This window comes from Chlamydotis macqueenii, chromosome 15 (assembly GCF_036417535.1).
Source record: "Chlamydotis macqueenii isolate bChlMac1 chromosome 15, bChlMac1.mat, whole genome shotgun sequence".
NCBI lineage: Eukaryota > Metazoa > Chordata > Aves > Otidiformes > Otididae > Chlamydotis > Chlamydotis macqueenii.
In genome coordinates this window covers 5359577-5381011 of record NC_141570.1, presented here as the reverse complement: position 1 = coordinate 5381011, position 21435 = coordinate 5359577, and the positions used below count along the sequence as shown (strand labels likewise).

General features: G+C 40.9%; 1 protein-coding gene across 1 annotated transcript; it reads left to right on the top strand.

Moving 5' to 3' along the window:
• The first annotated feature begins 433 nt into the window (after positions 1-433).
• Positions 434-21018, top strand: EIF3B (eukaryotic translation initiation factor 3 subunit B). The gene is made up of 19 exons (XM_086760047.1): positions 434-961; positions 7243-7435; positions 8786-8905; positions 8994-9051; positions 9655-9783; positions 10818-10975; positions 11906-12037; positions 12138-12204; positions 12777-12823; positions 13622-13832; positions 14429-14501; positions 14970-15092; positions 15613-15691; positions 16537-16675; positions 17325-17450; positions 17938-18015; positions 18562-18670; positions 19193-19310; positions 20461-21018. Exons 1-18 carry the CDS (start codon positions 451-453, stop codon positions 19294-19296), a joined length of 2457 nt encoding a protein of 818 aa, XP_086616173.1. The 5' UTR covers positions 434-450; the 3' UTR covers positions 19297-19310; positions 20461-21018.
• The last annotated feature ends 417 nt before the right edge of the window (positions 21019-21435 follow it).

Below are 21435 nucleotides of genomic sequence, written 5' to 3'. Positions count from 1 at the left end.
GGCCTGGCTCTACCGCAAGCCGATTCAATATCACGCCTTTCACTTTCCGAAAAATGGTTTGGCCGAACCCCACCTCAGTAGACTGGAAGGAGGCGCCATTTTGGGCTCAACCACAGCGAGGCACGAAACGGGGGGAGCTACGGCTGCTGTGGGATGAGAAGAAGGAAGCCGCCGCTGGCTGAGAGAAGAACGGGCAGCGAAAGAAAGGGCAACTCCCTCTGACAGGCGCGGAGAGAAGGCAGCGGTGGGGGCAAACTGCGGCGGGGCAGGATTCTCTCGCCCCACCTCCCTCCCCCCTCCCCGCGCCGATTGGTAGGCGCCGCCGCGCGAGGCCCGCTGGGCCTGGCGCACATGGCCCGGCGGTAGGAGCCTCCCCGCCCCTCCCCCGCTCCTTTCCCCGTCGCGGTCGAGCCGGGAGCGGGCGGCCGGGCGCGCCTCGCAGCCAGCCCCATGCAGGAGACCCAGGAGAGCCCGGCGGCCGCCGCGCCGCCCGACGCCCGGGGGTCCGCGGAGGAGCCCGAGCAGACGGACGGGCCCCCCGCGCCGCCGGCGGAGCCGCCGCCGCAGCAGCAGGAGGAAGAGGAGGAGGGGGCGGGAGAGGCGCTGGAAGAAGAAGGCGAGTCTGAGGCGTCGCCGGGGCCCCCCGAGCCGCCGCCGCCCGCCGAGGAGCCCGCCGAGCCCGAGCAGCCGCCGCCGCAGGCGCCCTCGCCTCAGCCGCAGTCCGGCCGCGAAAGCCCCGAGAAGGCCGAGCCCGAGGCCGAGCCGCCGGCCGGGGCCGAGCCCGAGGCCGAGCCGGCGGCGGAGGCGGCCAAGACCGAGGCGTCGTCCGAGGCCGAGTCGCCGGCCGAGCCCGGCGCGGCGCGAGAGAATGGAGAGGTCGCTCCCGCCGTCCCGATCGAGCCCGAGGACGAGATTTCCTTCAGCGACCCCGAGGACTTCGTGGACGACATCAGCGACGAAGGTGCGGGCTGCGGCGGCGCTGGCGGCAGGGCGGCCGGCGCCTGGGCCAGGTCCGGCCGGCCGTGAGGGGAAGGGAGGGGCCGGGGGGAGGCGGGAGAGCTCCCGCGGTGGGACTCGGCCCTGCCCGCCGATGCTGGACAGCCCGGCCGCTCACGGGGCCCTGTCAGGGGGCGCCGGCAGCCGCCGCCTCGGGGGTGCCTGGTGTACGAGCCCGGCCCTTGCCGTCCCGGGAGAGTGCGTGGGGACCCGAGCCTTCTGCCGGGAAACACTCCGCTTCCCCGAGTCCCCCTGGGCCTGGCAGCTGGCTCTTCCCGTGGGGCGGCCTGTCCGGCGTGGTCGTGGGATGCGCATAGTACTGAGGACAAGTCTTCATCATAGCAGTGCTTCTTAAATAAACCTTCGTCTGGTGTGCCTGTACCGCTTACTGATCTGTGGGATACCCTCACAAAGCAGAATCATCATTTTGTGTGCTTTGCGTTTGCTTCCATTAGTTAATCTCAGCTGTAAAAACAGAAGTTTTAACTTATTGACCAGGTGTTTACCAACTAGATTTAATCGTTCTGGTTTTTCCTGTGTATCCAGAGTGAGATCCATGGATAAAAAGTATGGATTTGGGAAGAGTTAGTGCTTATGAAGGTGGCATAGGTACTTTGTGACCAAAAAAAATATGGGAAAATTATTTATGTCAGTTGAAAATTCAAACTGAGGCTCTTCTAAAAGTGTTGGCTATTGACTGTCTTAAAGTGGCTAAGCCATTGTGTAACTGCCTTGCTAATTATGGGAATACCTAGTTTTGGCATACAGGAGTTAGAACTATTTCAATATTTTTCAGGTAAATATTTCTGCATAAATCTTCTCAGTTCTTGAATAGCAAAAGTAGTTATTCTGCCAGTACTCTTTTCTAGCGTATGTGCTGTCGGAGGGTCTCACGTGCATGTATTCTACATGTTGTAGGGTCTTATGTTACACATTTCAAAACTGGAACAGTGTTTCTTAAAGCATGTAAGTCCAGCAGTTATTTCGATTGGCAGTGGAATACAGGGGATGTGTATGCCTTCTAGTGTTCCAGTCCTGTGTTTAGCTTAATAAAATGGCAGGGAAAAAAATATCTTAGATTAAGAAAGTGGTTTGTATTTTCAATTTAGTGGTCTGTATAACTTTTTTGAACTTGTACATTTGTTTCTTAAAGAGACTTTGGCAAAGTTGTCTGCAAATATGTAGTTGGATTCTTTTTGTCTAGTTAAGTGTGTGCGTGATGCACTTTGTCTACAGGTGGGACTACTACATTAATTTCTAGCTGTTCAGAAACTAGACATTTTTCATCCTCACGTATTTCATTGTTCAGGTTTAATTTAATTAACTTCTCAGCTGTATGAATAATGCAGTGTTAGTAGCTGACTTACAGTGTTTAAGTTTAGTCACTCTTGCTGGTCTGGCTTTCCACCTGTGTGTTACTTGAGCTTCCTTATACCTTTCCCCTTACCCTGACGCTCACAAAAGGGGAAAGCAGTCCTCCGTGTCACTGAGCCAAGGCTGTTTCAGTGCTTGTGATAACATTACATCTTCAGGAACATCTTTGAGCTGGACCAGCTTTAGGATCCGTCCGTCTCAGATACATTACTTCAGCTTTTTTTTCCAGAATAGCGTTGGCATGGCAGAGCGGCTGATCCAAGTTCAAGCAGGAGAAGGGATGTGTCAGATAACCACTTAGGTGCAGTGAAGCTTTAGTTCGGATAATGATAGTGGTCCTTGAAATACTGCCAGCTGAAGATAGCTGTGTACCCACCACACCCTACTTTTCTTGTGGGTGAAATAAGAGCTGGCTAAACCAGCTTCTTACCCTTTGAAGATCCCTTTGTTCACAATTTTGTATTTAAGGTAGAGGAAGGGTACAACGTAGGTATTTCGCTTTAATCTGTTACAGTTTTGATTCAATACAGGATATTGTATTCTTGCACATTAATCTAAATGTGCATTCCTTGTTTTGTTTGTAGGCTACAAAGTCTTTTTGCAAAAAGTGGTTATGAAAAAATGACTAATAGAGCCTAAAAAATTACCCTTTTGTGGATTGGGTTTTTCTGTTGTGGTTGTTTGTTTTTTTTTTTTCATAGGCATCTGTGGAAATCTTGTTGTGGAACTTGGTTTCATTTTATATGCAGGGGAAATCTAAGATATGGGATTATAGGGTAAATAAGAAATGTATGTTATTTTACTGTAATATCAAATTTTTTAATTCCTTCTTTCAATCCTTAGTTTTTGTAGGCAGAGCAGACACTTCATTGTGCATGTCCTAAATCCTAGGCAAGTGATTACCTGTCCGCAACTTTAGTGTATTGTCAGCTACCTGGATAATGGCTCACTCCTGGAAGAATATTTTAAGATTTCATAGAATCATAGAATGGTTAGGGTTGGAAGGGACCTTCAAAGGTCGTCTAGTCCAACCCCCCTGCAAGGAGCAGGGACATCCCTGACTAGAGCAGGTTGCTCAGAGCCTCATCCAGCCTGGCCTTGAATGTTTCCAGGGATGGGGCCTCCACCACCTCTCTGGGCAACCTGTGCCAGTGTTCTATAACTCGCATCGTAAAAAATTTTTTCCTGATGTCCAATCTAAATCTACCCCCCTCTAGTTTAAAACCATTACCTCTCGTCCTATTGCAACAGGCCCTACTGAACAGCCTCTCCCCATCTTTCTTGTAGGCCCCCTCGAGGTACTGGAAGACCGCTACAAGGTCTCCCCAGAGCCTCCTCTTCTCCAGGCTGAACAGCCCCAACTCTCTCAGCCTGTCCTCATAGGAGAGGTGCTCCAGCCCTTTTATCATCTTCGTGGCCTCCTCTGGACCTTCTCCAACTGGTCCATGTCCTCCTTATGTTGGGGGCTCCAGAACTGGACACAGTACTCCAGGTGGGGTCTCACCAGGGCAGAGTAGAGGGGGAGAATCACCTCCCTCGACCTGCTGGCCACGCTTCTCTTGATGCAGCCCAGGATGCGGTTGGCCTTCTGGGCCGCAAGGGCGCATTGCCTGCTCATGTTGAGCTTCTCATCCACCAGCACTCCCAAGTCCTTCTCCTCAGGGCTGCTCTCAATCCATTCCCCGCCCAGCCTGTATTTGTGCCTGGGATTGCCACGACCCAGGTGCAGGACCTTGCACTTGGCCTGGTTGAACTTCATGAGGTTGGCATGGGCCCACCTCTCCAGCCTGTCAAGGTCCCTCTGGATGGCATCCCTCCCTTCCAGCGTGTCGACGGCACCACACAACTTGGTGTCATCGGTGAACTTGCTGAGAGTGCACTCTATCCCACTGTCCATGTCGCTGACAAAGATGCTGAACAGGGCCGGGCCCAACACGGACCATACTAGGAACTTGCAACAGTCATCTGTGTCCTTTTCTTCTGGTCTGTAACAGTTTGTCACCTTTCAACTTTAGAGCAAAAAAGTTAAAGGAGGAGAGGAAATTGATCCAAAATACCTTCAGTTGTAACTTAAAGTGCTTTTAGCGTGTGTGGTAGAATACTGTCTATGGAGTGATTCCTGATAGCTGCTGCTGTACTTTTCAGAGAAGTCAAGTTTTTGCTGTATGTTCCATTTTCCTTCTACTTCTCTGCCTGCTTATTCGTTCCAGAGGGTGCTTTTAAAGTTGTCATTGTCTGTGATTGTGCTTCTTGGGACTAGTGCCTCTACCTTCCTGTGAAGTTTATTGATCATCCTCAATGATCTGTATGGTTTTGTGTTATCAGACTATCTGTTCTTAACTCTTGTTTCTTTGTGAACTTTTCCTGTGCTTGACTTCTTCTTTTCCCAGTTTTCAGTCTGCTGCTCCCCAGTAAGGGCTCTCTTCTAACTTGTTTCTTAAGCATTCACTTCTAGCAAATCCTCCTACTCTTCACTGATCTTTGCATTGTATGCTGTTTGCTGAGCATTTGACTTGCTCTGAAGTGTAAGCGTGATGTTAGCCACTTCTGAATAGTAGCTACAAACTAGTAAATAGTTGCTATAAATGGGGGAAGTTTGTGGGTATAACTAAAGTTTGCAGAGTAAGTAAAATGACATAACATGGAGGATTATTCCTCTAACTTCTTCAGCTTTCTCTGGTTTCTACCATTAACAGTAGGTTTTCACAATTTCTGGGTCTTTGTTTTTATTATGCAAGCTAGCACCTTTAACATTTTATTTGTAGTTCCTACGTGCACATAGAGAGCATCTTTTTGAGCAATAAATACTACAAACAACAACATTCTGCAAGTACTACATAATCTTGGTGGTGATAGCTTCTGTTTATGCATAAATTTTGTGAAGCATATTGCCTTGAATCAATGGAAAGCATCACATGTTGACCTGTTGAAGCTTAAAGTTATAGAAGATTTTTTTGGTAGTTTGGAATACAAAGTAAGCATATTTCTTCATTGCTAGAGATCTTTCCAGTGCTGTTTCTGGGCAGAATAACTTATAGAATTCTGCAAATTCAGCAAAATTCTGTTAAAATGTCTTCAAAATATCAATGCATCTAACATCATTTTTCATTTGATCTCATATTTGGAATGTTTCTACATATGTTTGGAATTTTTTTTTTCCTGATCTGTGAATGCTGTTTATGGTCAGACCCTCCAAATTTTATCTTTATAGTCTAATTCAAAAATACAGTGACATGCACTTATTTTCTGTCTAGTCTTGCATTTTAAAGTGGTCTTCACATAAGCTTAAAACTCAACTGCAGATATGCATGTGTATTTTTCCTATTTGTATGGCATATGTGAAACTTTGCCATTAATGTCAGCACATTTGGCTTGCTTTGTTTGCAGAATGTCTCTCCTGGTAGATCTACACAAAACTAAAAATGACAATAGAACAGAAATAATCTGCCACTTCTAACTGATGTTTCTTTAAATACGATAATGCAGTCATGTTAGTAAGTTGCAGGGCATGACCGATTATACTGTGAGGTGATAAGTAATCTAGACAAGAATTAAAGTGTATGTTTGAACAGGATATCTAAGGTTAGTATGGGATTTTATTCCTAGAAAGGTTTAAAAATAACCTTAGGTTAAAGTTATTTGAGAGATTGTTTGGATATCCTTGTGTTTAGTGATTCTAGTTCAATCCACTGAGGACTGAATAATTGATGGGTTTTTTCCTTACTCTTCTTGGATCTACAGGTCAGTACATTTCTGTAGTTAGGTAATGTTAGTTTGAGGAGTATGTTTACATTCATACATTACCAATGGGGTTTAGTTGGTGGATACAGAAGAATCTAATAGAATTGACTTGAGGAATAGATTAAAGTTAGATGTGTCTGGAACTCTACAGAATGTATGTCTAGAGGCCTACTACATAAAAGTGCAGCATTGTTGAAGCTCGTGATGTTGTGCACAACATATAGCTATACTTTGTACCTTGTAACTGTGTTCCATCGCAGTGCACGATATGCAAGCTACAGCTGCAGAGTTACAATCATTCTGAATGTTCTCCCTTCTAAGTAAGGGAAACTTCAACGATACCGTAAGCAGTCTAGTCCCAGTAAAGAGCAGCTCTAAGCTGCCAGTGCAGGGACTGAACAAACCATCCCACCAGCAAGTACTCTCCAGATTTCTAAGATGATACAGGAAAGTGGAATTAGTATGCTTGAAGAATATCCAGAGTATGAAAAGGTGTGTGCTTGTCTTTACTTGCTACTTGCTTAAATATGACTTTAAATGTCTTGTTCTAGACCTTCATTTTTGTGTTTAATTAAAGGTTAAGATGGAGTGTGAGTTTTCAAACATAATTATAGTGATGCTAAGACATGCATAGCTTCCAGTATGGCAGATAATTTTGAATTATGCTAAAACTTCTAATTTGCAAGGGAGGTACATGGTAAATTTCTTTTTGAGCAAGGCTACTAGTCAGAGCTTAGGTAGTAAATCTTATAGTTATCTGCTCTATTGTCGGTTTTGAGGATTTCGTAGGCCAGTTCCAACTCCTGAAACAAGCTAGTGGTGCAAGTGTTGACATCCTCAATGTAAGATATTTCTTTAAGAAAGACTTCAAGAGTTAGCTGCTTGAATTTTGTCAAGAAAGTGCCTCTTAGCAAGGAAGTACTGTTGGAGCGTGGTGTATTCATTTCAGTTATTTCTCTGATGGTGTTCATTCACTACCAAGTTTCTTAAGTGATTCTTGACATTTCTTGACATTTCCTGAAATTTGAAGTCTTCCTGTTCTGTTTCTATCACTGCTCTTTTCATCTTTCTATCTTCTTCCGTAATGATGTAGACTGGTGCCTTAGTTTCTTGTATGCTTTTTCTTTGCAGAACTACTTGGTGATATACTGAAGGATCAGCCACAAGAAGCAGATGGAATTGACTCTGTAATCGTAGTGGATAACGTTCCCCAGGTTGGACCAGACCGACTTGAGAAACTGAAGAATGTCATCCACAAAATATTTTCCAAGTTTGGTAAAATTATCAATGAATTTTATCCAGAAGCAGATGGGAAGACAAAAGGGTAGGTCATGATTACTCCTACTGGAAACAGAGTTGAAACACTGCTCTGACTTACCCTTGATTATTAGTGTCAATATTTTATGGCCAATTTTTGTGGTGACCTCATAGTCATGCTCATTACTTTCTTCTACTTCAGTCTGTACAATGCTGACATTTAGTCTGAGTGACAAACAGAAGTTCCTGAGGCAGCTGAGAAGCTTAATAGTTCATTAAGCTACAGTATGGGGGAGATTAATTATGGAAACAGTTTGGGTGAGTTTGGAAGACAAATTTCTGTGCAGTACTAAATGATAGGTTTTGTTGATTTTCTGCCATGGCTAATAAATAGGTTAAAGGTCCATTTTAGTTTAAAACTTAGTAGCACTGGATGTACTGTTTATTGCAAAATTGTATTCTTCCTCTGGTTGCCAGTGCTTATGCTTATGTTAGTGACTCTGGCTTCTTTAACTTAGGGAGCCCTTCCCAGGACCCTTTCCTCCTTTGCCAACTTCTGGTTCCTGTTCCTGGTTTGCAGCATCTGAAATTGAGAAGAAAACTAGCCGGAAATGATCAAGCCCAAAGGGAGAGGGCAAGGGAAATAAAGTTTGAGGGAGAGAAACCAGGCAAAAATCTATCTGATAAATATGAAGTTTTACTGAGTCTTATTACTGTGGTTGGAGTACCATATATTCCTGAGTTTGGGAGGAATCCATAGTTTAGAAAGCATTTAAAAAGTGGGTTTTCTGGAGTGGAGGGATTGTTGGTTCTGTAAGGTCAGCTTGAGAAGGACAAGAAAATTATTCTCTCTGTGTTCATGCCTCTCTTTCAGGCAGTGTCTGACAGTCTTCAGGATACTGTTAATTTTAAGTCTGCTGGACTACAAGCTAGATTGTGTTAATGGCAAGAAGGAAGCTGAATTATATTCAGCGTAATTGAAGAACAAGACTAGTGCTTTGAGATGCCTATGACAGCATGATTTACAATTTCTAAATATGATCTGTTATTGAGCTGGAAGGAGCTGCATACTTAACCTGCCTGCTATTGGCTCTCATTGTTGTTCTGTGCTGCATTGACCTTGCATTCATCACTTAGTCTGGCCTGTTTACAGAAAGGGTATTGGTTTAATTCAGGTCAGGCCCACCCAGCTGAAAAGTGCATATGTGCCTCTGGCCAAAAGGGAGATGAATTGCTTTTGACCCTAATATGTGAGGGACAAGATAGAAGTTATTTTGTAGATGCTCTGTGCTGAGTTCTTAGTTCATCCCCATTGTTTCTTTTTTTAATTTTTATTTATTTAATTATTTCTTATTATGAGCCTATTCCTGTTACGTAGTCAATGATGACTTCCTACTTTCATTTTCCTTCATTGTAGATACATCTTTCTGGAGTATATGTCTCCATCTCATGCAGTGGATGCTGTGAAGAATGCAGATGGATACAAACTGGATAAACAGCACACTTTCAGAGTCAACCTTTTCACAGACTTTGATAAGTGAGTGCAGCTGTTGTGTGTATCTGTAGATTTTGGGATTCTAATCGAGAATGCCTGCAGAGAGTGACCAATGAAATTGCTCTTTCAGGTACATGACAATCAGTGATGAGTGGGAAATCCCAGAGAAACAGCCCTTTAAGGATTTGGTAAGGATTTTTTGTAAAAGTGGAAAGAATATTCAGCATAATATGAAATGATTACTTCATTGCTGGCATGTTAATACAAAAGTAGAAATGATGTGCTAATAGTTTTGTTATAAATGGAAGTAGTGGTCGTGTGCTCCTGTTTCTTCATTCTCACTGTCATGAAGTAACAGGAAAAATGTAGTGGTTCTGGTTAGTAGTTCCACATAGGGTAACACTTAAATAACTTTTGTGTTTGTTACCGCTAGCTTTGTAAAAAGTCCTGTGGAGGAAGGGATAGTTTTGGTTTTGTTTTGGTTTGTTTTTTTTTAAAAAAAAAAGAAAAGAAACACCAAAAAAACCCTTAAGTTATTTTAGGCAAGAAGCCCTGAATATCATCAAACCACCTTGAAGGTTCACTTTGTTACAATCTATTATCTTAGCCTCTAGTACCTAGTAGTTTGAATTATTTAATTTCACTTTAAAAACTTGTTTGCGGTGGTAAGACTCCAAAGCTGCATGCTCTGTGTAAAACAGACTTTCGCTTGCCAGGTAGATATGAATTTGGGGAACTTGTCATCTTAGCCTTTGACTCACTAATAATCTTTTTGCTTCTCTTTTTCGTAGGGGAATCTCCGATACTGGTTGGAAGATCCTGATTGTAGGGATCAGTACAGTGTGATCTTTGAGTCAGGAGACCGGACCTCCATTTTTTGGAATGATATCAAGGAACCTGTTCAAATTGAGGACAGAGCAGTGAGTGTCCTGGAAGTGCTGTACATTGCAGATACACTGTCAGTCTCATTCATTTTATGACATTTCAGGTTTTCAGTTTTTGAAAAAAGATATTTTTTCCCCATTGCTGAAATATGTTTGGTTTTTTTTTCTTTCTTTTGAAGAGGAGCGGTGAAATTGCATCTTATAGAATTAGACTTAGCTGCTTAGGTAAAATAAATGTGCAGTTAGCTTCTTTGTGGTGGTTTGGTTTTGGTTTGTTTTTTGTTCTTTTTTTTTTTTTTTTAAAACTGGTCCATGATACCCATTAGTTTCCTTCATCTGTATATTATAGGTGATTCAGAAAGACCTGAAAATGCAAAGTCAGAGTCTGAAGAGTACTATTCATTAGAGCTGAGTATGTGCTGAAGTATGCCACTTCTGATCAACTTTTGCTTTTTTGCTGACTACAGAGGTGCTAAAGAGGAATAGCTGGTTTGGTAATAGCTTATGAAAAAGAGAGTTAGTGTGCTTGTCTGCTGCAGGCAGTTGACTTGCTGAGAACCGTTGGTACCGAGAAGCAGTTTCTTTAATAACAATTATGCATTACAGTAGAAAGAAGTTGGCTCTGGGATGATGAGGAATTTTGCTCATCACCGTGGTCACTGGCCATGGTCTGTATTGCTGAAACCTCTCTAACTTAGCTGAAGGTGAAGAGCTGTATTGTTGTTAATAAATTTGAAGTACTTACCCTTCTGAGAAGAATATATTCTTGCCAGGGCTGAAAGACAAGGAAGCCCAAGCCTGTTAGGTGGGTTTAGTCATTACTATACAAAGGTTGTCACTGTACCTAGAAAATGCTTTTGATGATCAGCAAGTCAAAAAAGTCTCAATTGACAGTTCTCAACCTGATGAAATTAAACTCCAGAACTAGTCCAAGATATCAATAATTCTGAGATCTTCACTTAGCAAATGGATTTGCAAAATGTGATGCTACAATCCACACATTAATTTTTTTTCCATTTAGGAATTCAGCATGAAATTAAACCTTTCTGTATACTTTTTTTTAAATCCAGCGGTGGACAGAAACCTATGTACGTTGGTCCCCAAAGGGGACCTACTTGGCTACGTTCCATCAGAGAGGCATCGCACTTTGGGGTGGAGAGAAGTTCAAGCAGATTCAAAGGTTTAGTCACCAGGGAGTGCAGCTTATTGACTTCTCGCCCTGTGAAAGGTATGGAGTGTGACGTTGATTTGGGCTAAGGGATCAAAAGCATGAAGCACACAGGTTCTCGCTGCTGTGCTTTCAGATTTCATGTAGTTGGGGTCTTACATTCTCCTTTGCCTTTGAAAGTACTGCTTTTCATGCATGAATCCATCTTAGAATGAGTGAAACTTTGCCCGATTTTTTTCTTTGACTTTAGGAAAGATACTTAACATAATCTGGAATAATTGGTCTTCAAAACTGAGCTGACAAGTTTCCTCAAATACATTATTATCCCAAGGGAGAAAACTGTATTTTTTTTCTCTCTAATTGGATGAGATGTCTGTAGTGTTAGATTTCCAGTTCTCTGAAAAGTTTGAGTAGCATCCTCCAAATCTGTAGTACTGAAATTAATTCCTTAAGCTTTCTTTAACATTAAAGAGCTCTTTAGAGAAATCTAAAATAATTTCGGTACTGAGATGCATCTTGTTTTACTAATTTTCAAGTAACATCTGGAAGCAATTAGGTTTTCTATTTTATTGTGTTAAAGAGAGATTGTATGTCTTTAAACGCAAAAGTCTAGCATACCTATAGTTGAGGTTGGCTAAGGTTAATGGATTTCTATTCCGTTCAAAACCAATGATGTTCTCATGGCAAAACTATATAGTAGGTAACACAGAGTATTTGGTGAGTTCTCCTTTCTTATAACATCCGTATGGGAAGACTTGCACGTAAATATAGAGCTTTTTCAGCCAGAAGGATGCCAGGGAAGTCGTGTGTCTTGGAAGCTTTCTATCCCTTTATCATACTGTTCTTATTTTGCCTTCCTCTCAAAAAAATCCTATTAAAGAAGCTGCTGTTTGAAAGTACATTGTATTTAAATGTTAATTGGATGAAAGGCTGCTTGTACTGACATATTAGATGAAGTTTTGATAGTGAAATTGATTATTTCTTTTGTAGGTATTTAGTGACCTTCAGTCCTTTGATGGACACGCAGGATGACCCCCAGGCTATTATCATCTGGGATATTCTGACTGGGCAAAAGAAGCGAGGATTCCACTGTGAAAACTCAGCTCACTGGCCTATTTTTAAGTAGGTTGAGAAACAGAATTAGAGGAGAGAGAAGTAGTCCCAGACTCCATTTAATAAAAAGGCAATTTCTATTTAATTTTTTTTTTAATTATTTGCTTAGATGGAGTCATGATGGTAAATTCTTTGCTCGAATGACTTCAGATACCCTCAGCATCTATGAAACACCTGTAAGTTCTTGCTTTTTTTTTTTGCATAACACTTACTGCATTATAATGTCGGTCTTTCCCATGGTATCTATTTTTAAGGATATATTGTAATAATATACTCTAGAGCTGGGCTTAAAAGAGGAGAAATCTATTTGCCCTTGTCTTGTTCTTTCCTGGGTGAAAAACTTTAGCTGAGTCTGACAGCAAATTTCACACCACACTTTTCCAGAAGGACTAGACAGCTCAATATACCGCTTATAAGCGTCAATAGGATTAAGGTTATGTGATGCCTCCCAGCTCTCAGTAGCAGGGAAGTGCCAAAGTACCCAAAACGCACTATAAATTGCAGCCTAATCTAGTCTGGTTTGCTTTTTCATTATATTTCAGACTCTGTACTCATTAATTCTGTGCAGCAGTTTTTATTTTATTTGTAATTGTGGTATACATATGTTCATAATAAAAAATAGGCAGTACAGGATCTCTGAAAACTGTCTATAATTTTGTTGTTTAAGTGCTTTAGTAATAGGAGTAGAAGATGTGTGTGTAAATAGAAGAATGTTACTAACTTGAAAATTCACATCTTTCTCTTTTAGTCTATGGGTTTGTTGGACAAAAAAAGCTTGAAAATCACTGGGATAAGGTGAGTCTATTTCTAAGGATAAGTACTTTCTTTAGTTGGAGTCTTTATGTCTGGGGCTTTGTTGTGGTGAGAGGAATCTTTAGACTGACTAGAGCAAATTACCTCATATGCTGAAGTGGTCAATTTAGACAAACTGGCAAAAAGGAATAGAAAATTGTGTATTTATTGATGTCCACAGTTGATAGCTTGTATGCTTTGCAGTCCTCTTCGTGGTGCTGCTTAATCCAGGGTCTAGCTTGGGAGTCCTGTTCCTTATCTACAAATCCAAACTGGAATGCAGTTTGTTAAGGAATATTTCCCTAATAAGATTTGTATGCTGGTTTAAAACAGTGTGCTGTGTACTGCCTGTTGGCAAGGAACGAGTTTGGTTTTGTGTGTGTCTGCACAACAGACACTGACTCCTGTGAGAGTTCTTGAGGTACCTCTGTAAAGCAACAAGAAAATCAAGTGTACCCAGGTGCAAGAAGATTGTCTCCAGTGTAATTTAATAGAGTGGTTTTGCTCATTGGTTTAATCAGCCTGTTTCTTAGATCTTTGGCAGTTATACTCTGTGCAACTGCTGCTCTTTAGTGAAGTGTACTGTTATGATAACATTGGTGATACAGCAGTTAAAAAAATCTGGTTTGGTATGATATGCGTAAGGTTCTTAAAATGTTCTCAGTTGTGTGTCTGTATCTATGGTTATTATTGAGAGTGATATTTGACTGCAACATTCAGATACAATGATAAAAATGGTTTTTGCTTGTAGTATCTCTAACTAAAAATTAAAATGGCGTATTTTTAACTTTCTTCCTGTAGAGACTTCTCATGGTCTCCAGGTGGTAACATAATTGCTTTCTGGGTGCCTGAGGACAAAGACATCCCAGCAAGAGTGACTTTGATGCAGCTGCCTTCTAGACAAGAAATTCGGGTGCGGAATTTGTTCAACGTTGTAGATTGTAAACTACACTGGCAGAAGAACGGGGATTACCTGTGTGTGAAGGTGGACAGGACTCCCAAAGGCACGCAAGTATGTGGATTCTGATTACATTAATAAAATTTGTTTCTATCTCATGCTGACACCTCATTTTCTTACAGTACTGTCTTTTAATGTAGACAGTGTAAATTATAGATTGTGGAGCATGACCTAAGGGTTGTTCAACAACTGCTTAATAATGAGTAGGAAAAGAGGTGAGGCATATAGCTCTCACCCAAGTCCAATATGCCACTAAAGTCAAAGAAAATCTTGGACACAAATATTACATACATTTTGCTCTCCACATGCCTCAAATTTAGATAGAAAACCAGCTCTGACAATGTGCCATATGTTTATCTGTCTTAATTAAATTTCATGTGTCTGAAAATAAATAAATGCTTTTGTACAATTCTTCAGTGTTTTGTTTGTTGTTTTTTTTTTTTTTTTTGTCAGAACAGAAAAAATTAGAATGTGTTTGGTAATGAGGCATACTGTATTTATCTGTTCTCATTAAAGAAACAAATCTTGCCTCTGTCTCTCATCCTGTGTCCTGACAGGCTAATTGTGTAGTTGTCCTTCTATGCCTAGCGATAAGGTTACTTGCTCTGCTGCTTCTGTGTTGGATAATGAGCTGATCATGTCTTTTACAGGGAGTAGTGACCAACTTTGAAATATTCCGAATGAGAGAGAAACAGGTGCCAGTGGATGTGGTAGAAATGAAAGGTAATGCCAAGTAGTTACTTACTTTTGATCTTGTAGTCGCTTGTGTGTTTCTTAGAAATTCCTGTTAACGTGTGGTGCAATTAGGAAGTTAACTCTTTTTATAGGAGCTACAGTATTGGTGTTGCAGAGTGTCTCATGTAAAAATGAGAAATCGAGACTTTTGTTGCTACTCATGTTTGTGACTGACTTGAAAAATGACAGAACTGAAAATCTGTTGTTAATAAAGATGGTAGAGCTGATAACATAAGTATATTTTGTGGAAGATGGAAGATTTGGAGATACTGTTTGACTGAAACACTTTCCATAACTCCCTGCATTTACCTTACCAACCTGTGTTTTAAAAGATAGTCTATATGGCAAAGTCTGTTAACTGGGTTCCCTCTCTTCAGTGTCTTCATTTTCTTTGGTAATTGAAATCAAGGCTTTGTTTGTCGTTTGAGAGTTACCACCCCTCTTGTTTTGTTACAGAAAGCATCATAGCCTTTGCTTGGGAACCAAATGGAAGCAAGTTTGCTGTGTTGCATGGAGAAACTCCACGAATTTCAGTTTCCTTTTACCATGTTAAAAACAATGGGAAAATAGAACTCATAAGTAAGTGACTGAAGAACAAGTGAAAAGTGTGGATACTAAGCATTTTTGTGGCAGTAGATGCAGTAAACTCAAAATTATGATTGTTTGTGGTGGATAACACCTATGACAATAGGTGCTGTGCCTGACACTATTCTAGAAGTCTAACTTTCTGGTGACAGTTAAACTATTTTTGCTTTGAATCAGTCCAGGGTCTGGCAATAAAAAGCCTACAAGCCAGAATAATTTTGTGGACTTGGGAGGTTCATGTGAGGCGATAGGACAGCCTTGACTCACTTTAGATAAAATTTATTCCCAAGTTGGGTGTTGGGGTCTTCTGATCTCCTTCTCTTTCTTCTGCTAGCTTTGCATGTTCTGGTACTACTGGCTTTTGTCTTTAGAAGCGTAGAGCTGAGGGCTGTTGTTAGGAGTTGCTTGCAAAGCTCAAAATGTCTTTTGAGGAATGGATGGAGTTGACTGCTTGTAAGCTAATTGGTGACATTGGATTGAGATATTTTTCTGAATCTGTCTTGTTTATTTCCAGAAACCTTTGACAAACAGCAGGCAAACACGATATTCTGGAGTCCTCAAGGGCAGTTTGTAGTGTTGGCTGGCCTCAGAAGGTGAGGTTACTGAACACCACATTCATTTTAAGGAGAAAATGCTGGAATTATCTCAAGAAGTCTGTGGTACCTCCATGAATGTTGCATTACTGTGTAATCTTGATACAGCAAAGGAAAAGAAGAGATGCAATTTCATGATGTAGCTTGGCCCTTTAACTTTTACCTGCTATTTTTGCCACATCAAAAGAAGAACGGATTTTTCAACAGAAACATGGAAATTTAGAAACTTTTCAGCTGTTGAAGTTAAATGCTGACTCTCAGCTAGTCGAGTTTGCGCTGTGCATCTGGCTTTTACACTGCATTGGTTGTTCTCATAGCCTTGTGCCCCTTCATGGACCGTACTTCTTAATGACAAAGCTGTTTTGTACAAGAGTTACCAAGAAAGTTCCATGTTAGAGCAAGTGAAACCAGTCCGATCGGGGCTGAACTAAGACACCAGTTGCGTAGTATGTACCTTTACATGCTTTTAGACAAGCGGTGCTGTTCATCTTAGGAATCTTTTTTTTTTTTTTAAATCTTGTCTTCATTACTTAAATATGCCTAAGTATATGATTGTTAAACTTTGGCTGTAACTTGCCTGTAGTATGTTTTCATTGTGACTTTAAGAACAGAAATAAAATGGGTTAAAGGTCACTGAACGTAGAAACAAAAGTGTCATTCTACTTGGAATTCTGTTTTTATTCATTTCATTGCTTTCTAGCTACAGAGACTGGTATGAGCCCCTCTCTTGGTTGTGAAAATTTGGCTTTGTAGTGAGGAGCTGTAAAGATGCAACTTGTGAAATGCTTTTGACAAAGCAGGCTGTACTAGTGTGTAGAACAATCTGTCTTGTTTTGCCTTTGCAGCATGAATGGTGCCTTAGCGTTTGTGGATACATCTGACTGCACCATGATGAATATTGCCGAGCACTATACAGCTTCAGATGTGGAATGGGATCCTACAGGCAGATACATTGTGACTTCTGTGTCTTGGTGGAGCCACAAGGTACTACTGCTTGCTCTTTTTTTCTTTTTTTTTTTTTTTTTTTGTTCCTCCTTTTGGTCCTTCCAGAGGTATTGGAAAGGGCTATTTATTAGGAATAGAAAATGGACACCTTTCATTGGTCATATGACTTAAAACCTGCGCCATAGTTTTATGTTAATTTCTGAACACCAATATTTATTTGGGCCATTAGCTTCACCAGTTGTCCAAAATAAGTCCTGGAAGGGCAGTTCATGTGTCTAAACTGAGTGTCCTTTTTCTGAAATGTCATTGTCTTCAGCGATTTGAAGCTTGATCTCCTTGTGGTCCACACATAACAGCAGGATTTATTGCATCTGTCATGGTTCCAGCCACTGCAATGTAATCCTCTCCTCTACAACTATAGAATCTGAGACTTAAGAATATAATAGAAGGGCTGGCTTAGTTTCAAACTGTTGTAATCCTCCAGAAGGTAACTTCTTGCAAAGCTTTTGCGGAACAAGCATTTTGCTGAGGTATTTGACTTCTGGAAGGAAGGCACTAACAAAAAGAACACTCCGTTTCTACTGATTAATGGTGCTGATTTTGTAAAGACGACCCTTAAGACATGGAGTGAGGACTACAGTGTTAAATTACCGTTTATCTTGACTGAGATGGTGCACTACTCTTCCAGGTGGATAATGCATATTGGTTATGGACCTTCCAAGGCCGTCTACTTCAGAAAAACAATAAAGACAGGTTCTGTCAGCTTCTCTGGAGACCTCGACCAGCTACCTTGCTCAGTGAGGATCAGATAAAGGTAGTGTATTCCACTGACTCTTTCTGCTGGCATTGATTTGGTATATAAGCATGCTTGGTTTACTCCTTCTTGAAGATGAAGCTTGAACTGTTAGAGTTATGCAACTGCCTTTCGCCCTGAAATTGTGAAAAAACATATTGCTGTAGGGGACCTCCCTTCTGGGATGACTGTAAATGTTAGCTGTTCTTTAAGCTCAAAATAGAAATGGTTACCAGCTGGTCTTACAGTTAGGGTACAGTGAAAGGGTATAAAGAATAATGAAATTGAATTTAACTGTCCAAACTTCACTAATTGCATGTGTGCAGAAGCATTTACATGATCTGTAAGCCAGGAAGAATAAACAAAATTATAAGGGAAACTGACTAGGAGAGATGTTTTAAAAAAAATGCAGAGCATGCTTAGGCCTACCAAAGGAGTTCTTACAGAACATGATGATTGTGATTGCTAGTCTGATAGCCTAGTTGAGATACAATTTCCTGTTTTACAGCAAATAAAGAAGGACCTGAAGAAGTACTCCAAGATATTTGAGCAGAAAGATCGCCTCAGCCAGTCCAAAGCTTCAAAGGCAAGATACTTTGATATAATAATGTAGATGAAACTCTTGTAACTTCTCCTTAGTTATTTTGTAATGGTGATATGTAAGTTAAATTTATTTTGTAACAAATGTCTGTGTTAATTTGAATCCAGATGGTCAGAGTTAGTTGCAGTAGGTAGCTCAGACAGATACTACTAAACTGTTAGGTTAAGCAGTAATGAAACTGGAGAGGCACTGGTGTTACCTCATTAAGCTAACATGGTAAAACTTTGGGGTTCTTAGTGAGTTGCTGCATTAGCCAGTCTTTGAATTAAGAAAAACTCTTAAAAAAAAAAAAAAAAAAACAAACCCACAAAAAACAACCAACCAAACAACAACAAAAAAAACCAATAACAAAAAAACCCCACCCCTCACGAAAACAGCTTTTTTGATTACATAAGAGAAAGATCTTTTTTTTTCTTTCTCAGTAGAAAGTACATTTGTGAGAAAAAAGTCTGACTTGCTAACAAATGCATCGCATATGGGTTTGATTTACTGGGGAGGTTTAACGACCTCTTCCTCTTCCTGCCTCTGTAGGAGCTAGTGGAAAGGAGACGCACAATGATGGAAGAGTTCAGGAAGTACCGCAAGATGGCGCAGGAGTTGTACATGGAACAGAGGAATGAGCGTTTGGAGCTGCGAGGAGGTAAGCCACGCATAGTTCTTGTAAAGACTCGCTGCTAGATAACTTCTGCCTCTTACCAAATAACTACCCTGTTCTGGGGATTCATCTACTTCCTATTTCCTGCCAAAGCTAGTGCCTTCTTCTCTGAAAGTTATTTATACTTTCTGTCTTGAATCACAACAGGAATTATTATTTTTTTTTATTATTTTTTTAGCGGGAGAGAGCTCAAATATTGCTGGCTTCCAGATTTTGGGATCTGTATTTTACCTCACCTCATCAAGGCAAGCATTGGCTTGACCTTGGGATAAGGCTGTGAAGAGATTTGGGCGTTGCATTTAACCAGAAAATCCACAAAAGCCCTGTGGTGGGAGACAGTAGTGCCTTGGTTATCATATAATGAATTTAGCATGTACTTGTTATGATTTAAAGCACCAAATACATCTTATTTCACTGCTGGTTTAAGGACTGTTTCTGCCAAGAGCATTGGATCTTTCCCTTGCTGCCTCGTTTGATGCATTCAGTTTAATGTTTTCTCCATTCCAGGGGTAGACACAGATGAGCTGGACAGCAATGTTGATGACTGGGAGGAGGAGACTGTTGAATTTTTTATCAATGAAGAAATTATTACCCTTGCAGAGCCAGAGTAATTAATAAAACTGTGGTAAGATAGCATAATTCTCACTAGAGATAAACTTTTTCTGTCAGCTATTGCTATGGATTCAGTAATTTGCCTGAGAAAGTTATATCTGTTTGTTGCACAAGTGAATGTGTTCTGAGCTGATTTATGTATTCTCTGTGGCTAGAGGGGACAAAAGTTTGTTTGTTTGTTTTTTAAAGAAATTACAGACAGTCAGATTTATGAGTTTTACTGAGCAGGATACTGTGTGTTCTGTCTTACCAGGGTGCTCAAACCCACGACAGTGTCAGGGTCAACTTCTAAACACAGTCCATTGCAGACTCTGTAAGTTCTGTCAGTAGGAGGAATTGTAGTTAGTATGAGATGGAAATTTTGCCTTTTAGAAGAATTGCATGTTAGTTCAATAATGGACACAGTTTAAATACTGTACTGAAGATTATACAGCGAGTTGGCTGTGGGCTGATAAAACTTTGAGTAGATGTTTAAATATCCACGTGAACTCTGCTATCGTTTTCTAGAAATGTTGGGTAGAATTCAGGTAGTGGCAGATTCTTGTGTACTGATTGTCACTTCTTGCTGCTGAAATCTTGTATTTAATCCAGTGCTTCTCTCAGTTCCTTTTTGTGAATTTATATTATATATTTGTATGTTGAAAATAGAAGCTACTTTCCGCCCCTGTTTGTAGGAAGTGTCCATTAGGGAGCTTGACATTTTTGTATTGAGGAGGAAAAAGGTATTTTAATAGTGAAGGCACTGACATAGGACTTAAAACCTGGAACAGGTTCTTGCATTGTCACATTTAGGGTTTCACTTAAGGAAGAGGAAGGGGAGACTGGAAATTACTTTTGCAGGTGTAAGTATAGCTCTTTAGCCTCCAGGTACCTAAGGAGTTTGAGTAAAATATGAGCAGTATACCTCTTGGGCCTGTAGGAAAATTAATAGCTTTGATACCTTTGAGTATATTGGACCTGGCTTATCTGTGTCCCATACATGGGAGATCCTTTTACAGAAGGAAGAGGGATAGAAGCTGCTTAGTTGATGGATTTAAACATCAGTTTAAGAACAGGTGAAACACATGCCTATGTAGCCTTTCACCAGCTAGTATCTGTGGTGAGGTTGAGCTGTTTGTATAGAAGCACAGTACCTAACTCGCCTCTCTTTACCTTTTCTGCAGCACCACCATATCTTGTGCCGAAAAGAAGTTTGTTCATTTTCAGAAAGCCTGCATCAACTTTGGAATTTTTAATCCATATTCTTGTACTCTGGAAGGGTGGATGCACCAGATTTTCTCCATTCTGATACATTGTAGTGCCTTTAAGTCTTGCTGCCTGACGCAGTGAGATACTGGAAAGGCGCTGCTTTTAAATTTTTATTGGTTTTTTTTTTTTTCCTTTTTAAATCCACTACTACCAGTATTTACTTCCTGACTCCTGTGCAGTACTTACCAACTGGCAGTTTTTGACCATTGCCAGTGAGGTGAGATTCATCAGTGCACCTCTGTCTTACACACACACACGATGTTTCTTTTTCAGGACTCTTTCTATGTCCCGAGTGCATGGACAAGTGTTCATTTTGTTTGGGGAAAAGTCAACAGAACCATTTTTCGTATGATGTGTTTTAGTGTGCTGAAGCAGCACTACAGTGGGCTATATCCTCCTCCTTTCAGATTGTGAAAGGATGTCTCCCTCAAAGAGCTGAATATGGAAATAAAAGCAGACCTATACTAAAACCAGGCTGGCTACGTGTTGTTTGTAGAGAATCTTTCCTGGGGTGATGAAAGTCAAACATACCCACAGTAATGAGTGAGTTTACTATTTTGACTATATAGTTCCTTTTGGATTTTTTTAAATCTCAGTTCCTCATGACTCTTCTGGTTTTATGTTGTGGTTTGTTTTTCTACAGTGATGGTACATTACGGCTCATTAATCTGACAAGTTGAACTGTTCACTATGGAGGACTGACCAGAAAATGAGTGGATTTCTTAAACCCTTTGCAAACTGATACTACCCTCAGGAATTCCTGGATTAGTTTAAGACTTATTAGTGAACATGGCAAACTTTCAGAGAAGTGCTCTGCATATGCATGCCTTATGCTCCCTGTTACTGTCCCTAGTTTCATTTCGAAAGACCTCTGTGCTTAGAGAGGAAAC